Here is a 20,746-nt window from a genome sequence, read left to right as displayed (position 1 = left end):
GGACAGTTACACACAGAAGCATCTATTTGCAAACAACATACCTCCATGAAAGAGATTCCTAAACTCCAGACATCAGAATGGATTCCATACTGCTCCCCGGAAATTCTTTCAGGCTGTAAGATAACAGAAGGGAGCTTGTGAGTTGATGGAAGCTAGTCCAGGTTTGAAACACTAATATGGGTTTGGCTAAGGCAGGGTGCCATCAACATTTCATGACACTTTATGAAGAGCAAAACAATCTGATGTTGTATATGTGTGTATATATGTATATGCATACTAGATAGGTAACATATAGAAATTACATAGGTAATACAGAATTTCACTGAATCCTCACAAAGTCCCTGTGAAGAAAACTTTATTACCTCTATTTTAGAGATGAAGAAAATTAAGGCTCATATTGGTGAAATCATTTAGGCAAAGTCCTCAGCTAGTAAATGAGCTGAGATCTGAACCCAGGGTCCTCTCCCTCCAAATTCAGTGGTCTCAGCTGTGAAGTGAAAAACTACATAATATTATATAATGTTATCACTTATTTGCACTTTGAGAGATGGGTCTGTATCACTAGGGATATTTTTATTTTTATTTTTTTAACTTCTTACTTGGAAATAATTTCAAACTTACAAGAAAGTTGAAAAACTACGACTGGGGCGCCTGGGTGGCGCAGTCGGTTAAGCGTCCGACTTCAGCCAGGTCACGATCTCGTGGTCTGTGAGTTCGAGCCCCGCGTCGGGCTCTGGGCTGATGGCTCAGAGCCTGGAGCCTGTTTCCGATTCTGTGTCTCCCTCTCTCTCTGCCCCTTCCCCGTTCATGCTCTGTCTCTCTCTGTCCCAAAAATAAATAAACGTCGAAAAAAAAAATAAAAAAAAAAATAAAAAAAAAAAAAAGAAAAACTACGACTGATAAAAAAATCCATATTTCCTTTTACCCAGATTCACCTGCTGTTCAGCAATTTCATTCCAATTATCTGGGTTTCTTTTGATATGAACCAAGGAACAGTTTGAAAGGTCCATTTGGGACAACTCGTCCTCCATTTAAGACGTGTAGCAAATACCTGGTCCAGAAAGCCACTACATGTACTCTCTATACTTCAAAAGGAGTAGTTTCATAGTGAAGTGGGTGCTGCCTGGTCTTCTATCCTTCTAGGATCTAGCATTCAGTAAGGTACTTCACAGAAATCTTTTGAATGAACACAGGAACACACAAACAGAAGTCTCATGGAGGTAGAATGGTCAGTCAAGGTCACAGAGCTGGTCGTGGCAGGGCTAGGATCATAACCCACACCTCCCGGCCCTCAGGGCACCAGTCTGTTGTTTGTACCATCCCCGGGGGTCTTGATGGTCACCAATGGCATCAGCCTTCAGGAGCTTTCACGGGAGCCCTGAAGAGTACCTGGGGCCACACTCAGCCTGGTCCACTGCAGATGGAGGAGGTGAGCACCCACCAGCCATCAGCAGGGGATACACCAGGGGGGTAAAAGATGTGAGCAAGGTGCTTTCAGGTGAGTTGGCACAGTCCTACATCTCAAGGAGTTGGCTTAGCTGGGACCCAGAACTTCGCGACCTACTTTCTACTCATACCCATCAGGCTACCTCAATATACTTAACTGCCTTCTCCTGGGACCACTTGCCATAAAATTACATAAAGCCCTATCCTGAGGTAGCAGGTGGATTGTCTTATTTCCCTTCTTTTATTTATTTCTTTAATCTGTAAAACCCCTTTCCTACCAAGAACCATTCTTCCCAAGGGCCACGTGTCATGTGACCATTTCTCCCAGCTGATAATAGACGCATGCGGTCATCCCAATCCCCCAGTACTTTAACTTTCACATTCAAATCCCCCACACCATCATTTCTGAAGTTCCTTGTTCAGACATGAATGAACCCATTATCCAGTTCCAGCTAGTTCAATAGGGACTAGGATGAAAGCAGCCAGTTAGTTACAGGAATTACCATCACTATCATCATCATCATCAACACTACCGCATGCATTTATTGAAGAATTTCCATATGCCTGGCATTGTGTGCTAATGTATGTCTCATTTCGGATTCCTAAGGACCCATATTAGATTGGTACCGTTATCATCCTCTTTTAACAGATGAGGAGAAGGAGGTACAGAGACGTTTAGTTTGCACTCACTACATACGGACAGTAATAGCTATCATTTGATGACCAGCTAGTATATTGCAGACACTGGGCTACTTTGCATTCTCTACGTTTTTTAACAATCTTGCAAAGATTATTACTGCCCTCATTTCACAGATGTAAAAACTGAGGCTTAGTAAAATTAAGTGGCTTGCTGAAGTCTAGAGCTGTGGACCAACATCAGGCGTATTGTTTAGGAACACAGCCAGGATTCAAATCCTGGTATGCCTGACTGCAAAATCAGGGTTCTTTCTACTGTGTCACACTGCCCCCAGAACCAGGAGTCAGAAGAGCCACACACTAATCTTGATCTGATCAGTATTTCTCAAAATATGGTCTTCAGACGAGCCATCAGAGAAGTGACTGCCTGAGGTGCATATTGTAGATGAACCTCCTGAATCAGAATCTCTGGAAGTGGTTCAGGGGATCTACCTTCTAAAAAATAATTTATCTGGATGATTCCTTGGTGTATACTCAGCTTCAGTCACTAAACATTTCTATGTTCCCTGCAGAGGCAATGACCCATCTTCCTCTTCTCTGCTTCATGAACATTTTTTTTATAGACCCCTGTCATGGGCCACCTTTCTTTGGTGACACATTCCCGTACTTATCAGGAAGAATTACAAATTCTTGCCTCTGTCCTTCATGAAAATGTTGTTTGTATTTTTAATATTAATTGATTGCACGGTGTTATAATCATCCGATTACTAGCCTGTTTCTCCCAAGAGGCCAAGAGAGTGTCTTACTCATCTCATACCTAGTACCACGGCTGCCACGTAGCCAGTGCGTGGTCAAGGTATGCTGCCTTGAAGGAATGTAATACATGTTTAGTGCACATTTGGTTTTAAGCATGTGCCAATTATTAAGTCCCCTGAAGTGTTCTACTAATATAACTTCCCCAATATTACTGCTATTCATGCCCATGAAGAAACATCCAGCAAACATGAAAATCCTAAAATCCTCTAGAACTCTTTATTTTATAAAAACAAAACAAAACAAAACAAAACTTTTTAATGTTTATTTATTTTTGAGACAGAGAGAGAGAGAGAGAGAGTGTGAGTGGGGGAGGAGCAGAGAGAGACACACACAGAAGCTGAAGCAGGCTCCAGGCTCTGAGTTGTCAGCACAGAGTTTGACGTGGGGCTTGAACTCAGGAGCCGTGAGATCATGACCCGAGTCAAAGTTGGACGTTCAATCGACTGAGCCACTCAGCTGCCCCTAGAACTCTTAAAGAAATAACCAAATGTTGCCTTCCTGTCTGTGTCTTCTCTCCTTACTTTCTCCTTTTCTTCATCCCACTAGCTGACAGTTATCAAAATATAGCACTTCATTCAGCGTACAGAATAAGCAAACAAAAGTCGCGCCCACATACAAAATATTTTGACAGGACCAACGATAAGATTAAATACATTCGTAACATTTGCCCACTTAACTTTTTTTTTTAAGCTTATTTTCATTTATTTGAGAGAGAGACAGAGAGCATGTGGGGGAGGGCGGAGAGGAAGACAGAATCCCAAGCAGGCTCCATACTGCCAGCACAGAGCCAGACACAGAAACTCACAAACCGTGAGATCGTGACCTGAGCAGAAACCAAGAGCCAGATGCTTAACCGACTGAGCCACCCTGGTGCCCCTGCCCATTGCACCTTCAAAACAAATGCAAACAGGAAGCTGAAAATAAAGCATACAAAAAAATTAAATAAAAAAGAAAAAGAGAGGAAGTGATAATGGTCACAGATATCAGGTGGCCAATAGGAGAGCTCCTTAAGGAGTTCTCGCAATAAGCTAACAAAGCAAGATCACTGTTGTGGTGCTGTGCTCAAGCATGAATGCTTAGTGAGAGTCGGGAGCCAGCTCTACGGGTCTACCTGAAGAGCTGGTACAGTAGATACGGACTGGGAAATGCGCCCAGGCCCCTGAAACTGACACAGCAACAGCACAAGATAAGCCCCAATACATTTTGAATTTATGGAGCCAGGACTTGATGGCCTGAGGCTGCACGATTCAAATCTGTTCTTATACTTGAAGCCAAGGTGGTCTGCCCTGTTCTCTCCCCTCTAAAACAAAACAAAACCAACCACCAGGTACCACACTACTGACAGAAGATCTGTGATGGACATTTTGCAGTTAAAAATGGAAAGCTGGGTTACTTTCTGACACGGCAGCTGTCACCAGTGTGGAGAGCTAAATAATAGGAAAAACATGACTCCCTGTCTGAGGCACGTCTGTACTGAGGTTTAAGTGTAGGAGGAAAAGTCCTGGTCTATTCTTAACGAGAACAGTGGTGATGATATAAAAAGCAGATTTTATACAGGATCTGAAAGGGCAGTGGCTCCAAGCTGTACTCTCCACTCCTGCCAGCCACCCTCTGTGACTTGTTATTTACCCAGGACCCATATTTAGGTGACTCACTCTAGAACTATCTCTACACAATACCCCAGGACTTACTTGTCAAAATCAACAAGATATCAAGGTACATTCCTAATCTCTTCTGATAAAGAATTTCTGCTCAGGATTACACCACTCAGTAAATTAACAAAAGTATGCACAAATACTTTAGGTTAGTAAGCAATTGAAATACATATCACAAACAATAGGCATTTTTTAGATAATTTTTTTAATGTTTATTTAATTTTGAGAGAGAGAGAGACAGAGAGAGAGAGAGAGAGAGAGAGAGAGAGAGAGCGAGCATGAGCAGGGGAGGGACAGAGAGAGAGAGAGATACAGAATCTGAATCAGGCTCCAGACACTGAGCTGTCAGCACAGAGCCCGATGCGTGGCTCAAACTCGTAAACCGCAAGATCGTGACCTGAGCCAAAGTCAGATGCTTAACCGACTGAGACACCCAGGTGCCCCAGGGGGGATTGTTTTTTAAGCTGGCAAGATCCCTGTGAATAGTACAGCCTATTGGTTACCCAAGAGTCTGGAGTGGGACGGTTCTAACTCAGTCCTATCTTCCAGTTCATAAATTCTCTCTTCTGCTATATCCAATATACTAGCAAGTAGTGAGTTTTTAAATTTTAATCCAGAAGTTTTGAGATTTTATCCAATCTACCGTGTCACTTTTAAAACTTGTGATTTGAAGTCTGTATCTGTTGCTCCTGCTGGTTCTTTTTCATATTGCCTTGTTTCCTTGTGCACCTGGTTTTTTGTTCACTACTTGCTAGTTTTTGCTCTTGAAAAAATTTGAGAGATTCTCTGAGGCTTAAGGAAGATGTGCCCACCTGAAACCAAGTTCTTAGCATGAAGCTCCTTTTCCAACTCAAGTCATGAATACAAACAGTCAGACTGCAAATCTGTGTCAGTTAGTCTAAGGCCACAACTCTCCCCCTTCTCCTTTTCCCCCCGCTTTTCTGCTTGGCTCTGAGAAGCCTTGTCTTCTGGGGGAGGAGGAGCAGCTCTGGCTCTGGTTTGCTCTTACACTGAGAGTGAGCCCTTCAGGCTTCCAAGATGATATGGAGAAGATCTCCACGGAGACCTTCTGCGTTAGGAGGATGCCCACATCATTGATAGCGGTGGTATAGGCAGATGGCTATACCTACTTCGTCAGGAAGAATGAGCTTTGGTGTGCCAGATATTCCGCTTTCCTCTCTGTTGCAGGAGTCCACCTAAAAATTGTTCTAGGAGATTCCCATTGTCTTTTTAGCTCTTCAAAGCATTTGCGATGGTTTTTAAAGTATTTTACCTAGCATTTTTCAACAGAAGAGTTGGTGCGAATAACCTAACCTGCTGTCACTAGAAACTAGAAGCTGGTGTCCTAATTAAATCTTGACTCTCACTACTTGGCTAACTCTGAGATCCTGGGCTAAAGTTATTCCACCTTTGGTTACCTTATCTGTAAAACGAAGACAATGATAATATGTATGCTTCATGGGGTTGTGTGAAGATTAAATGAATCCATGCAATGTACTGGATTCGATACCTGTCACATGGTGAATGTGACTTCTACAAGTTCCACCTCTGAACATGCCTGTAAATTGTTAGCAGTATTATTTTTTAATGACTTAGGACCTTAAGAAAGCTGCCCTTTTTCCTAGTTATCATTTTCTTACACCATACACTTTAGATTATAGAAGAACGAACTGAGATTGCACATGCAGGGCTAGTTCTTTGAGTTATTTTCTTTTCAATATCTGAGCAGCCTCGCTGACTGTATTTGAGTAATCTGGGGGCCTTCTATGCCTTATAATGCACGTAGGACACTTAACCTAAGAAGTTAAACACTCTGTTTGTAATCAGCGAAAAGTCGTCTTTGGAAGGCAGCTTTCATGAATGAACTCATTCGTTTCGCAGGGTGTGAAGGCCTGGATACAGAGAATGAGCAGAATAAACACTGCCCCTCTGGAGATCGCAGTCTAGATCGGGAGAGACCGACATAATCTGGACAGAGTGAGGGGCACAGCAGTTAAAAGTACAGTCCCTGCAGACTTGAGTACTTAGGCTTGAACCCTGGTTCTGCCTCTCATTAAATGTATGAACTTGAGTAAGTTACTCAACTTCTCTATCCCTGTTTTTCACCTGTACAATGAGAATGATAATGATAATATTTACCTGATAGGGTTGTTGTAAGGATCTAAAGCATTAATAAAAGAGTGACTGGCACATGCAGCTAAATACTAGCTCTTACTATTTGTCATTACCACTGTATGAATATAAAGTAAGAAAAATGGATATAAGGGTATCATACTAGCTCATCTCTAACTGTATATTCTCACAACTTATTATTTGTCCTCTACCGCATTTCCTGTCCCCAACTATGTCCCCTTACCTTCTATTTCTAATGTCTCAGCTCAACCCTCCACCGTGATCTCTTCTGTAAGTACCCTTTCACATACTGCTTTACATCAAATTTGTACACTGTATGACTTCTTACTCTCTAAATGTATATTTGATACAACGTTAAGTCTTTATTACATCACACATCATGTGGCCACATATAATGCCACACTTCTATTCTTGCCCACATTGTAGGTGGATTTGAGTGGTTCCACCACAACCTGGCTGATGGCATGAAAGTGCTCAGTAAATACTGGTTGATTAACTCAAGGTACTCAGTTTCAGATACAGCTTTCGCTGGCATAGACCAGAGGCTGGCAAATTTTTCCTGTATGTGACCAGAGAGTAAATATCTCTCTCTCTGTGGGCCATATGGTCTCTGCTGCAACTGTCACAGGGACTCCACTCTGCCACTGCAGTGCTGAAGCAGCCACAGACAACCCCAAGCAAAAGGTCGTGGCCATGTCCCAATACAACTTTTGTTTCTTAGCCAATTTGTTTTAGTTTGAAATACTTATGGATTCACAAGTTGAAAAAATATATACAGGGAAGTTGTGCACACTCACCCAGGTTCCCCCAATAGTTTTATAGTACAGTATCATGGTGTATCAGGCAGGGATTAATACCCAGAACAGAATAACAAATGTTATTTCCATCTTTCCCCACTCCCAACCTCTAATCTCACACCAATTAGGTAAGTACGTGGTCAACGAGAGCCTCCTGAGTTATCAGGCTATCACTCTTTGCTTTCCAGGTATCTTATGCTTTTTACAGCTTGAACCATAAAGCTGATGACTAGAATTCACTCACCCAAGAAGCAAAGCAATTTTAGCTCTGCCAACCTTAGCTAACATTTCATAATTTTAATCCTCACATATTCAATTAATAGATGGATGCATCACACTCATCCATAAAGCAAGAGGAAAAAAGGTAATTTCTTTAATGTACACCTGGGAAAGACGACTGTAATCTAGATTTGTACATTCAAACATAACGCAATTTAATTATTAGAGCAATTTAAAGCTACTAAAAACATGACAGGTAGAAAACATGGTGCGTAGATGAGAAGTTGTTTCTTCTCTTTATTTTAGAAAGAGGGAGTGAGCGTGAGCAAGGGAGAAAAGCAGAGAGAGACAGAAGAGAGAATCATTAAAAAAATTTTTTTTATGTTTATTCATTTTTGAAAGACAGAGACAGAGCACAAGCAGGGGTGGGGTGGTGAGAAAGGGGGACACAGAATCTAAAGCGGGCTCCAGGCTCTGAGCTGTCAGCACCAGGGCCCGATGTGGGGCTTGAACTCATGAACCACGAGATCATGACCTGAGCCGAAGTCGGATGCTCAACCGACTGAGCCACCCAGGCGCCCCGAGAAAAGAGAATCTTAAGCAGGCTCCATGCTCAGTGTGGAGCCTGACAAAAGGCTCGATCCCACCACCGTGGGATCATGACCTGAGCTGAAACCAAGTCAGACACTCAACCGACTAAGCCACCCAGGTGCCCCAAAAAGTTGTTTCATTTATAATCTTATTCCTTAAAAAAAATTTTTTTTAACATTGATTCTTGAGAGACAGGGAGAGAACTGAGTAGGGGAAGAGCAAAGAGAAAGGGAGACAGAGACTCTGAAGTGGGCTCTGCAATGTCAGTGCAAAGCCTGACATGGGGCTTGAACCACAAACTGTGAGACCATGACCTGAGCCAAAGGTGGATGCTCAACCAACGGAGCCACCCAGGTGCCCCTATTCATTTTTTTTTTTTTTTTAACCACAGCATTCCATATTCTTTCAAAGACTGAAACTATGGGATCTGGTAGGGATTTATTAATGGTTTGGGTTTTTTTTTTTGAGTTTATTTATTTTGAGAGAGAGAGAGAGCGAGCACGAGCAGGGGAGGGGCAGAGAAAGAAGGGGTGGGGAGAGAAATCCCAAGCAGGCTCTGCACTGTCAACAGAGTCTGATGTGGGACTCGAATCCACGAACCGCATGATCAGGACCTGAGCTGAAATCAAGAGTCGGACACTTAACTGACTGAGCCACCCAGGTGCCCCAGGATTTATTAATTGTAAAGGTGGCTCACCAATCTCAGCTAACCTGGTAGAGCCAAGAGGGCGATTATGTTTTATGAAAACAGATACGATGACTTCAGGGGTTAATTTTTTTTTTTTTTCACATTACTTAGAAAAATGAGAAAGAATGAATTTTCTTTAAAAACCAGGCAGAACAAACATTAACTATTCTGGTATTTCAATATAAAAAAAATGGTTTGCACTGTTCTGAGAAGAAGATTCAGAGTGACATCTTTTTATTATCAAGATAATATATGAACTGAGAGTAAGATGCAGGTTTCCATCCAACTAATGTGTTTAACGTCATATAAAGACCATGGGGTTGGGGCACCTGGGTGGCTCAGTCGGTTAAGCGTCCGACTTCAGCTCAGGTCATCATCTCAAGGCTCGTGGATTCGAGCCCCGTCTCGGGCTCTGCACTGACAGCTTAGAGCCTGGAGCCTGCTTCAGATTCTGTGTCTTTCTCTCTCTCTCTGTTCCTCCCCCACTTGCATTCTGTCTCTCTCTCTCTCTCTCAAAAATAAACATTAAAAAAAAAAAAGACTATGGGAAGTAAAACAGACTAAATAAATCTAGAATCCTCATTAAAAAAATGACCTTAAGGTGTTAAAACAAAACTTGGCTCCAAAATGATATTAGATAACCTTCCTGCTTGTGTCTCCCAATCACCCACTCTTGAAATGATTGTGGAAATTAATTATAGCATTTGTGCCCCCCAAACTTCCCTTAGTTAAAAGGTAGGAAAAAGGAAAAGGTCTAAGTCAAGTCCAGCTTGGGTCTTTGAAACAGCTCTATGCTTCTAATTTTTATACTTGGTAAATTTATTTCAGAAGAGTTAATAAATTATCTTATGACAGGAATGAACCCAACAAGTAAACAGAATATAGGTGTATAAGTTCGAAAAAGAATTTCCTGCTAAACCTTTACATTCAGAGATCCATAAGTAAGAGCTGATCACATCAATAATTTAATTCTGATCCAGTGACAAAGCATGTTTGTATTTCTGGAAAAAACAGCCAATCTTATTGACTGACATTTTGGGATACTTGAGGGTTAATTAAATAAGCAATGTGGCAAAGCGGCCAATGTGCTGTAAGGTGCAATTTTTCTGTGGGATTAAACTTCAAAACTCAGCAATTTCACCCTCGAACCAACTAGTTAAGTCAACTAAGCAGATAAGTTGGTCGCTCCTGGATAAAATCTAATGCCTTTTAGAAAGACTTAAAAATCAGATCATGACTGGATTGACTTTGTAATTTATGATCTGTTAGGATAAAGCTGTGGAATTAATTCAAGAATTCTACATTACCAAGTACATAAAGATAAAGATGTTGGTTTTAAATGTTATTTTTGCATAAGTTTACTTACCGCCATATAAGCATTTGTTCCAACATACGTCTTGGCTATAGAATTCACCAGCTATGAGACAAAACAGTCTGTTAGAACAATATAAAGATAATGTGGAAATAAAATGGGCAATTATTCCTCATTTAACCTACAATCATCATTTCTATAAATCAACTAAAAATTATGTAAAAGGGAACAAATTTATCTACAAAGGCATTAAAAATGATTAAATCTCTCTTTTCTTTTGAATGTGATTTCCAATTTAAACAAGCACAGCATTACAGTTTATAGCAGATAACCTTAAACAATTCACTTAAGCAGGATGCTTATCGCTTTAGTACCCCAAACCCGCCTGATATAAAAAGTCAATTTGAAGTAGAATTTGAACACACTCATTTTTCAGTCAGATGGCTCAAGATGTGAATGGCGCCCATGCATTGCTAGAATGAAACGGGCACTAAATACGCTGGAGGGATAACAGACTTTGACAACTCATAATACAACGATGACCTTCGCTTTGGTCTTCGTGTTTGGCTGGGAGTAAAGGTGGCTGCAATTCAAATCAACATCACAGCACGCTCGTGGGTCACTATCACCGGGGTTCTCAGGGGAGGCCCAAAATGGAAATTAATTAAAATTTGTGCTGCACATTGTAATGGCCCTCCACCATTGTTCCTCCCAATATTAATTTTTATTGTGGGCCAGTTGGGCTCCCCAGGCACAGCTCCCACTCTGCCCTCCCTTTTGTCTGGTCAAAACGCTTTCATATCAAAGCTGCATCTCAATGAAGTTTGCTATTCGTAAGTAGTAATTACAATATCAGCAGTTTTTACTGTCATTAAACAATGAACAATCATATTCTGATGAAGGAAACTCGCTCGGAGATTAAAAATGAATAACACGCTCCCAGCCGAGGAGAAGATGCAGAGTTCTGTTTGTCTGGCAGCGAGGTGATTTTTCAATCCGAAGAGTGGACTGAAAATAAAAAGTGAATGTTGCAGACAGGAGAGCAGATTGGGAGGAAAAAGAGACCTACCTGAGTGCTAACTCCAAAATCACACAGCTTGACCTGTCCTCTTGTGTTTACTAGCATATTGGAGGGCTTCACATCTAGAAGGGGACCAAAAAAGTCCATATAACTAAGTCTGTATCTACAGTGCACGTTTAAAAAAAGCACACATGCACACCATACCATATTGCAGAAATGACATCATCTGTTCAACCTGGAATTCTAATCACAAATTTAATGCAAAGCATTTTATCTGGAGGCAAAATGTAAGGTCCTAACTTCTTCACTTCCAACCATTTCTGGTTTCTATGGAAGCAAGGGTTTATTTCAAGTGAAAGTCAAATAAAACCTTGGCTTCCAACAACAGTAAATACATCCATCATCCTATCCCCAGGCTTTCAGGAAAAGTAGGTAGATAAGAAAATGTAATCTTGCAAAGAATTTGCACAAAAAGGTTTGGCTTTGCTGTTGATGTGAAACTACTCCTCCCATCTAAGAAGCAGTAAGGCCAACGGGAAGCCAATGAGAAAAAAAATCATTCATATGTTGCTGGTAACAGGACATATCTATATGAAGCAATGACAAAATGAATGCACTATTGCTATCTCCTGGTTTTATGTGACAAATGCTACTTCAGATAACACTCAGAAATTGGTCTAAAGGCGAGGGTAGATGTGTGTGCATATATGCACTTACTGATCATGGTTTCATTTCTCCTTCTCTCCCCTTACATCACTTTTGACTGCTGTTATAGTTAACAAAAGAATTGACATAGCTTTTGCCAAGGCAGTCAGTTGCTAAATAATAACACAAAGGGTTTCTGTGAAGCATTGTCAGTGACAACAATGAGCCATTTCAGGAATTCCGGGAGCCCACAAAAACCATCCAAGCAGGATAAGAGCACACCACTGTTGACGGTACAGAAAAGCACCTGCTTCAACATTTCATCTTCAACTGCGAAAGTGGTCTGGAACAGACAACTTGTTATATTTAATACATTATACAACCTGCATTATTCCAAAACTGAACAAGAGACTCAACTTTTTATGTAACATTTTTATTTTTATTTATTTTTATTTTTTTTCAACGTTTATTTATTTTTGGGACAGAGAGAGACAGAGCATGAACGGGGGAGGGGCAGAGAGAGAGGGAGACACAGAATCAGAAACAGGCTCCAGGCTCTGAGCCATCAGCCCAGAGCCCGACGCAGGGCTCGAACTCACGGACCACGAGATCGTGACCTGGCTGAAGTCGGACGCTTAACCGACTGCGCCACCCAGGCGCCCCTATGTAACATTTTTAAAAGACATGTGAGTATTCTCACCCCAAGCCTTCACTTTCCAAAGAGTACCCTAACAAAGTATCCTGCCAACAGTAGGTACTTAATCCAAACTTCAAGTTCAAACTCAGTAAACAATTACTGAACTCTACTTCCTATGTGACAGGCAATGTGCCAGGCACTTTCTCATACATGTGCTCATTTGGTGTCACCTGGCTGACACTAGAATGTAAATGGCATGAAGGCAGGGACTTTGTTTCTTTTACTGACTACTGTATTCCCAGCCCCTAGAAGAGTTTCAGGCATATAGCAAGTGCTTAATAAATACTTGTTGAATGGATGAGAGAATAAACGAATGGAAACCATAAACACAAAGCATTATTTTATGCTGATGATTCTATTTCAGTGATCAGGGTTAGCTATAGAACATGTCTCTGTCGCATGACCTTCATACAAGACATACTATGTATTATCTTTAGGGGCACTCTCTCTATGAAAACAAGTTAGCATGCCTACGGCTGGTATAGGTTCTTTTCCCAACTAGTCTTTCTGCCTCCAACCTTCCTCAATTTGAACATAAATCTTATACACCATCGTATTAAATATCCACTTTTACTACCTCATTTCTCTTCTTGGTGAGGAAGTAAAATATTCCCTGGCCTCCCCCGCCAACCTGAATGTGAACTCCTAGTTAGCACAATACATACACATTACAGCACCATTAGACATTCAATAAATGTTTGGTGAACTGAAAGAAATGTTAGACTCCACATATGCGGGTCTTATTTTCCAAATCCAATTCTCATTACAGGCACTCAACTTAGAATATTTTTCTTTTGGACAACCTACTCTTTTATATATTGACATCTTTAAACCCCTCTTAAGCTGCCACATCAGATGGAGACAGTTAATGAACAAATATTTTGAGCTCCTGGAAGATGGAGCTGCCTGGAAATCATGAGGTATGCCAAAATTAACAAATCTTTAGCTTTAATCAGATACACTTTTGACTTAAGTGGATCAATAGAGAGAGAAACAATAAAACAAGAGAACTGCTAGATTATACTCTAAAAGGCAGGTGTAAATAAGAACTTCATTGCATTTTTCAGCTAAGGACATCATTTTAAACTTACATGCCAGCCTGCTCTATGACTTTTGCACATTCACCTCTCAGCCTAGTTCTCAGGAACACTTTATATGTGAAAGCAGTAAACACCAGTCATCCTCATGTCAAGCTTTGTACTCTACCTGACCAGTTTAATCATTATCTCGATAGAAACAAAACCCTCCATCACCAAGCCTTTGTTCATGCTGTGTGTTCCCCTCTCCCTTCTGCTCCGAAGTTGAGAAATGCTTCCTCGATATGTCCTGATTGAATCTTGCCCATATTTCAACTCAAGAACCCTCTCTCCCTGTTGCCTTAACTACTCAGGTCAACAAAGTCATGGCTTCCTCTGAACTGCTAACGCATTTACTGTCTGTGCCATTTGTTTGGAACTAAGCATGTGACACTGTTTGACTAGTAGTTATTTACCATATTTACTGGTGGAGGTGTCACCACCCCAAGTAATAAGTTCACAGGGTAGGAAAACGCTTCACACATCCTTGTGTGCATCCCTTCCGACAACAGTGTCTTGATCACTGGTTAATGGCTTGTTAAACAATATACTAAATTTGCTAAGTACTCCCCTCGCACTAATATCTGGAGACATCACTTGAACATAACAGGCTCCTTTAAACAAAACCAATGGATGTAGGCTAGGAGGCAGAGGATCTGTGTTTTGGTCTTTCTGGCCCTGCCACAAACTTGGCATGTGAATTTCACCAGGCAGGTGACGTTTTAATTTCTACCACTACAGGGAAATAGTAATAGCCATTCTGCCAATCTTAAAGAACTGTGGGGACTGGATGAGATAATAAATAAACTGCTCCCCCCACCCAAAGGAATGTAAAACTGCTTTTAAACTGTCAAATATTCCATAAATACAAGGTACTATTATCCATTGGTAATCAACCGAACTGTTATACAACAACGAGTGGGGTATTTTGACATATTTAGGAAATAGCTTGTTGTTACTGCAGCAAGTTTTACCTGTATTTGAGTAAATGCTAGCTGAAAGAAGGTAATTCCCAAAGTGTAGTAAGTAGAACTATAAAACCAATTTAATGTTTATGAGGATGCATTCTGGCCAGATCATGCGCACACATTCTTCAACAAGGCTACTGGTCTCTCTGTATTTGTGCTTGCCTATTACAGTCTGTGTTAAACACAGCAACTAAAGTGATACATTTATTATTTTTTTAATTAAAAAACAATTTTTAATGACACTTTTAAAACTAAATCACCCCATGTCACTTCTCTGCCTAAAACCTAAAAGGGCTTCCTACCTCAACACAAAACACGGCCCTACAATCCTCATGATAGTCTCTGAGGCTGTCTCTGAGCTGGTCCCCGCTAACCCTGTGCTCACACCCTTCCTATTCCTCTCTCTGCCCAAGCTGCTTCCTTTCACTGGCCTCCTTGCTAGACCTGTTCCTGCTTTGGGGCTCTATCTCCCTGGAATACTCTGATCCCATACATATATATGCGCAGAGCTTCCTCCTTCATTTCCTTTAGGTTTTTAACTCACATGTAAAGAAACCTTCCCCAGTCACCCGGTATGAACAGCAATCCCTTCCCACCCCAGACATATATGTAAATCTGTTTCTCAGTCCCTCCATCTCGAAGGGAACCTACACAAACACAGAGAGTAGATGTTTGATCACTACTATACCTAGGATGGTGTCTGGTACTGACAAGAAATGATCGTTGTTGAACAAATGGTGAATGAATGATATCGCTACTAAACAGATGGACAAACGTGCCCATCCAGAGAACTTGGCCTGAGAAGGAGCTAATCTTTTCCCACTTAATGGCATATACATTTCACTACTAATGAATACATTTTTAAATGACATTTTTCATTCTGGAAAGAATCCACAGTTGTTCAAAAACACTTATTCAACAAGTATTGACTGACACCTTAACAAGTGCCTGATATGGTAAATGATGTGGAGAGAAAATGAGTCAGACCCTATCTCTGCCCTTCAGGCCACTGCAGACTGAAGACCTGTTGGTATATTCTTTTACCAAAATAGAGCACATGAGATTTCAGGAAAACCACACTGCTTATGTATAATCTAAATGGGATTCTCCTCCTGAATAACTGGTGTGCTTCCTATAATAAAAACAATGAGAATTATATAACTAAAGAGCTCCCAAGCTTGGCTGTGCATAAAACCCCCCACAAAACTGAAAAAACAAACAAACCCACAAACAAACCACAAAATTCTAAAACCAACTTTTTTGAGTTTCACCTCAGATCTACTGAATCAGAAATCAATCTAACACAGCCTGGTCTTCAGACCAGCATTTAGAAAAGACTAACATAACCTGCTATATTGCTTCCAACTTATCTGCTATACAGTTAAGAATATCTGAAGAGAAATTTCTTCTCTACTTTTAAAAATCGATTTTATTCATTAAAAAAACAATTTTATTGCAATCATTTTGAACTCTGAGTGTGACAAATGTAAACATCCATGTATCCACACCACAATCAAGATATGAAACATTTATGTCACCCCAAAAAGTTCCCTGAGCCCCTTTAGAGTCAACTCCTCTCTGACCCCTGGCAACCATTGACTGGTTACTGTTGTTACAGTTTTGCCTTTTCTACATACATTATAAATCCCATAATATGTTGGTTACTGTTTAGATGGTATATCTGTCATTAGCATTCAAAGTTGATATGCTGCAGACAGTACACAGTTGGGTCTTGCTTTTTTTTTTTTATTTTTTATTTTATTTTATTTTTTTTTTAAATTTTTTTTCAACGTTTATTTATTTTTGGGACAGAGAGAGACAGAGCATGAACGGGGGAGGGGCAGAGAGAGAGGGAGACACAGAATCGGAAACAGGCTCCAGGCTCTGAGCCATCAGCCCAGAGCCTGACGTGGGGCTCGAACTCACGGACTGCGAGATCGTGACCTGGCTGAAGTCGGATGCCTAACCGACTGTGCCACCCAGGCGCCCCAGGTCTTGCTTTTTTAACTACGTGATAATTTGTGCTTTTAATTGGAAAATTTAGACCATTTACATTTAATGTAATTATTGATCTGGTTGAGTTCAACCTTACCATCTCACTATTTGTCCCATCTGTTCTTAGTTTCTTTTTTTCTTGTCTCCTTGCTTTTTTTTTGGATTGTGTGTGTGTGTGTGTGTGTAAAATGAATCCACTGATCTCTACCATGGGCTTATAAGCCAGAGGCTGGCAACCTTTTCTATAAAAAAACATATTTCAGGCTTTGAAGGCCATATGGTTTTTGTTATAACTACTCAATTTTGCTGTAGTGTAAAAGCAATCATAGGCAAAACATAAACTAATGGGCATGCCTGTGTTGCAATAAAATTTTGTTTATAAAAACAGGCAGTGAGCCAAATAGCCTGCAGGCTAAAGTTTGCCAGCCCCTGTTTGAAGCTTTTTTTTTTTTTTTACAGCTGCTCTAGAATTTGCAGAATGTTTAACTTCTCACAGTATACTTTCAAGTAATATTTGGATATTTCATTTATAATGTAAGAACTTACAACAATACACTTTCATTTTTTCCTTCCATCCTTTGTGTACTGTTACATATCTTTTTTCTACATATGTTATACGCTCCACAATATACTCTTTATTTTTGTTTTAATCTTTTAAAGACATTTAGAATTGATAAAAAAAAGTCTTTTATAATATCTACATGTTTACCATTTCTAATGCTATTTATTACTTTATGTAGGCCTAATCATGTATTTGATACCATTTTTGTTCTGCCTCAATAACTTCAACATTTTTTTATAATGTTGGTCTACTGGCAATAAATAAAAAATTTTCTCTTCTTTGTTTGCCTAGAGAAGTCTTATTTGTTAATTTTGAAATGTATATTTAGTAAACAGAACTCTGGATTGATAGGGTTCTCATCCCTAAACATTTTCAGGGTGTCCTTCCATTATCTTCTGGTTTGCATAGCTTCAGACAAGAAGTCTGCTGTCATTCTTATTTTATTTTATTTTTGTTCTACTTGTTTTCTCTGAATTATTTTAAAGATTTTTTAAATCACTGGTTTTTAAATTTTTTATTTTGTTGCATTTTGGTATGGTTTTGTGTTTATCCTGGTTAGGGTTTGTTGAACTTCTTAGATCTATGGGTTTATGGGTTTCATCAAATTTACAAAATCTGGAGTCTATTTTTTCAAATTATTTGTTGTTCCTTTTTCTCTCTCCTTTCCTTCTGAGACTTGAGACTCCGTTACACATATATCCTAGATTTCCTGATACTGTCACAAAGGTCACTGAGCCTATGCTAATTTTGTTTTGTTTTGTTTTGTTTTGTTTTTGGTCTCTTTTGCTCTTTTGTTTTTTTGTTTTTAGTAATTTTGGATAATTTCTGTATTTCTAACATCAAGATCACTGATTGCTTTTTTCTGTGTGTTTAATCCACTGTTAAGTCCATCAAGTGAAATTTCTATTTTAGATATTTATTTTTCATCTCTAGATGCTCCATTTGATTCTTTATGACTTCCATTTCTCTCCTCATAATGCTCATGTTTCCCTTGAGATCCTTGAAAATACTTATAACATTTATAGTAAATGTTCTAAAGTCCTTGTCTGCTCAGTCCATTATCTAAGTGTGTGGGGGTGAGGGGTGCTGTTTACATTAATTTTTTTCCCTCCTGGTTATGATCTTTCATCCATTATCAGAAAAATTCTTTGTTTACCTACTAATTCTTATTCAGATGCCAGATGTTGCGAATCTTATGTTATTAAGATCTGAATTTTGTTGTAGTCCTTTAAAGAGTGTTGGACTTGATAACAGCAGGTAGTTACCTTATTTGCAGATAGCCAGATCATGTTGAAGCTTATTTTAGACTCTTTATTCATGGAGGGTCTAGAGTAACCCCTACTGTAGGGTTAGTTTAGCCCCACTATGAAAGCATGACCCTTTTCAAAAGTCTCTCTTGAATGCTCCAATGTATTCAGCAATGTCTCCCCACTCTAGCTGATTCAGATTTAAAAAATTCTGAACCTTGTATAAGCTTTGGGAATTGTTTAGCTTATAGTTCCCCAGAAATACTCTTTCCAAGACAGTACTTTGTCTAGCTTTGTAACACTTCACCCTACAAATGCACAGAATATTTGGCTAACAACTTGAGGAGACCCTAATACAATTTCTTGAGTTCTTTTTCTGCATAATTCCTGCCTCTGTAGGGCTCTGCCCTGTAAATTCTAGCCATTTTGCTTTCTTGACCTCCAAACTTGGCCTCTTCAGCTCTTCAGACCTTTGGGCTCTGTCTAGGTGCCCTCTCCCTAAGCTCCACTCCAGAAACTGCCTCAAGCAGAAAGCTTGGGGGATTATAGAGCTCACTTCATCTGTTCACCTCTTCTCAGGGATCACAGTCCTGCAGTGCTTGTTATCTAATGTCTGAAAACAGATGTTTAATAAATTTTGTCCAGTTTCCTAGTTGTTTTTGGTGGACGGTTAAGTCCCATAGCAGTGATTCCTTCCTGGGCAGAAGTGGGAATATCTCTTTATTTAAAAATTCTTGTCTTTTCATCTTTTGTTCATTGTTTTGACCTGATGTTGTAAGTTGTCTCAATTTTTTTTTGTTTGTTTGTTTGAGACAGAGAGAGTGTGTGAGTGGGGGAGAGGGCAGTGGGAGAGAGAATCTTAAGCAAGCTCCACGCTCAGCACACAGCCCAACAGAGGGCTTGATCCCATAACCATGGGATCATGATCTGAGCCAAAAATCGAGTGTTGGACACTCAACTGACTGAGCCACCCAAGATCAAGAGTCACATGCTCTTCTGACTGACCCAGCCGGCTGTCCCTCAAAGCCGTTTTTGAAATAAGGAGGGTATAATATTAGGGCTTTATTCATTTAGGCTAAATCTTAATTCATGTGGCAGAATTTGAAACAAATGTAATCTCTTTTAAATGTTGGAATGAGGATCTCTCCTTCAATTTAAGTTTCACTTCAGCTGAATAAGATATTCCACCTTGTATCTGAGGTATCAACAATCCTAGTATACAGCCACTGAACATATTACTTCCACCCTAACACTTAAAACATATGAATTCAGCAACTCTCAAAAACAGCTCCTGGAATACTGAAGTGATGTTTTCAACCTTATTCCAAGCCATAAACATGACAGATTAGGTAGAGAGCTTCTTTTAAGTAGTTATATCTATGCTTATTAAACATTTTGTAATGTTTATTTTTGAGAGAGAGAAACAGAGCATGAGCAGGGGAGGGGCAGAGAGAGGGAGACACAGAATCCAAAGTAGTCTCCAGGTTCTAGCTACCCATCAGCACAGAGCCCAGCACAGGCTTGAACTCATGAACCATGAGATCATGACCTGAGCTGAAGTCAGACGCTTAACCGACTAAGTCATACAAGCACCCCTCTATGCATATTTTAATGTAGTCTCAAGTTATAAGAAACAAACAGCAATTGAAAGCATACAGTTTTTTATTCAGCTCACTTAAAAACACCACAGCCTTTCTTCTGTAAGCAAAGCACAGGAAAGACGAGTCATTAAAGTGAGTGATTATAAATGGCAATCATCAGGGCAGATGTAAGTCATTTTGGTTTAATCAGGCCATTAATTATTAGGGTTTATCAATTAGTTTTATTGAAGGCAAGGGAGCTTAAATGAATAGTAGAGCATTGATTTTAACTGAGACATTTTCTCAAAGAAAATACAAATGAAGTGTGTAAAATTACAGGTCCTTTTCATACCACTAAAAAGAAATAAGCTTCAGGGCACCTGCGTGGCTCAGTGGGTTAAGTGTCCAACTCTTAATTTCGTCTCAGGTCATGATCTCAGGGTTCATGGGTTTGAGCCCCACGTCAGGCTCTGTGCTGTCAGATTCTCCAATAGAGCATCTGGGATTCTTCTCTCCCTCTCTCTCTGCCCCTCCCCTGCTTCCACACTCACTCTCTCCCACAAATAAATAAATAAACATTAAAAAAAAGAGAGAGAAATAAGCTTCATCTATTGTAAAACAAAAGGCTTTGGTGAAAAACCAAATTAACTCTAATTCTCTTT

General features: G+C 39.9%; 1 protein-coding gene across 6 annotated transcripts in view; it reads right to left on the bottom strand.

Moving 5' to 3' along the window:
* The window catches only part of MAP2K5 (mitogen-activated protein kinase kinase 5), a 278,825-nt gene that overhangs the window by 107,768 nt on the left and 150,311 nt on the right, over positions 1-20,746 (bottom strand). For all 6 annotated transcript variants that reach the window (XM_086711030.1, XM_086711029.1, XM_086711032.1 and 3 more), the window contains exons 14-16: positions 11,363-11,436; positions 10,348-10,398; positions 42-113 (exon numbers count right to left, since the gene is read on the bottom strand). In XM_086711030.1, the coding sequence (XP_086567156.1) occupies positions 42-113; positions 10,348-10,398; positions 11,363-11,436 (197 nt within the window). The remainder of the gene's footprint in view (positions 1-41; positions 114-10,347; positions 10,399-11,362; positions 11,437-20,746) is intronic.

This window comes from Puma concolor, chromosome B3 (genome assembly GCF_028749965.1).
Source record: "Puma concolor isolate L17-30 chromosome B3, mPumCon1.1.hap2, whole genome shotgun sequence".
NCBI lineage: Eukaryota > Metazoa > Chordata > Mammalia > Carnivora > Felidae > Puma > Puma concolor.
Note: the sequence above shows the minus strand (reverse complement) of the source record. Positions and strands in the feature narration are given on the sequence as shown.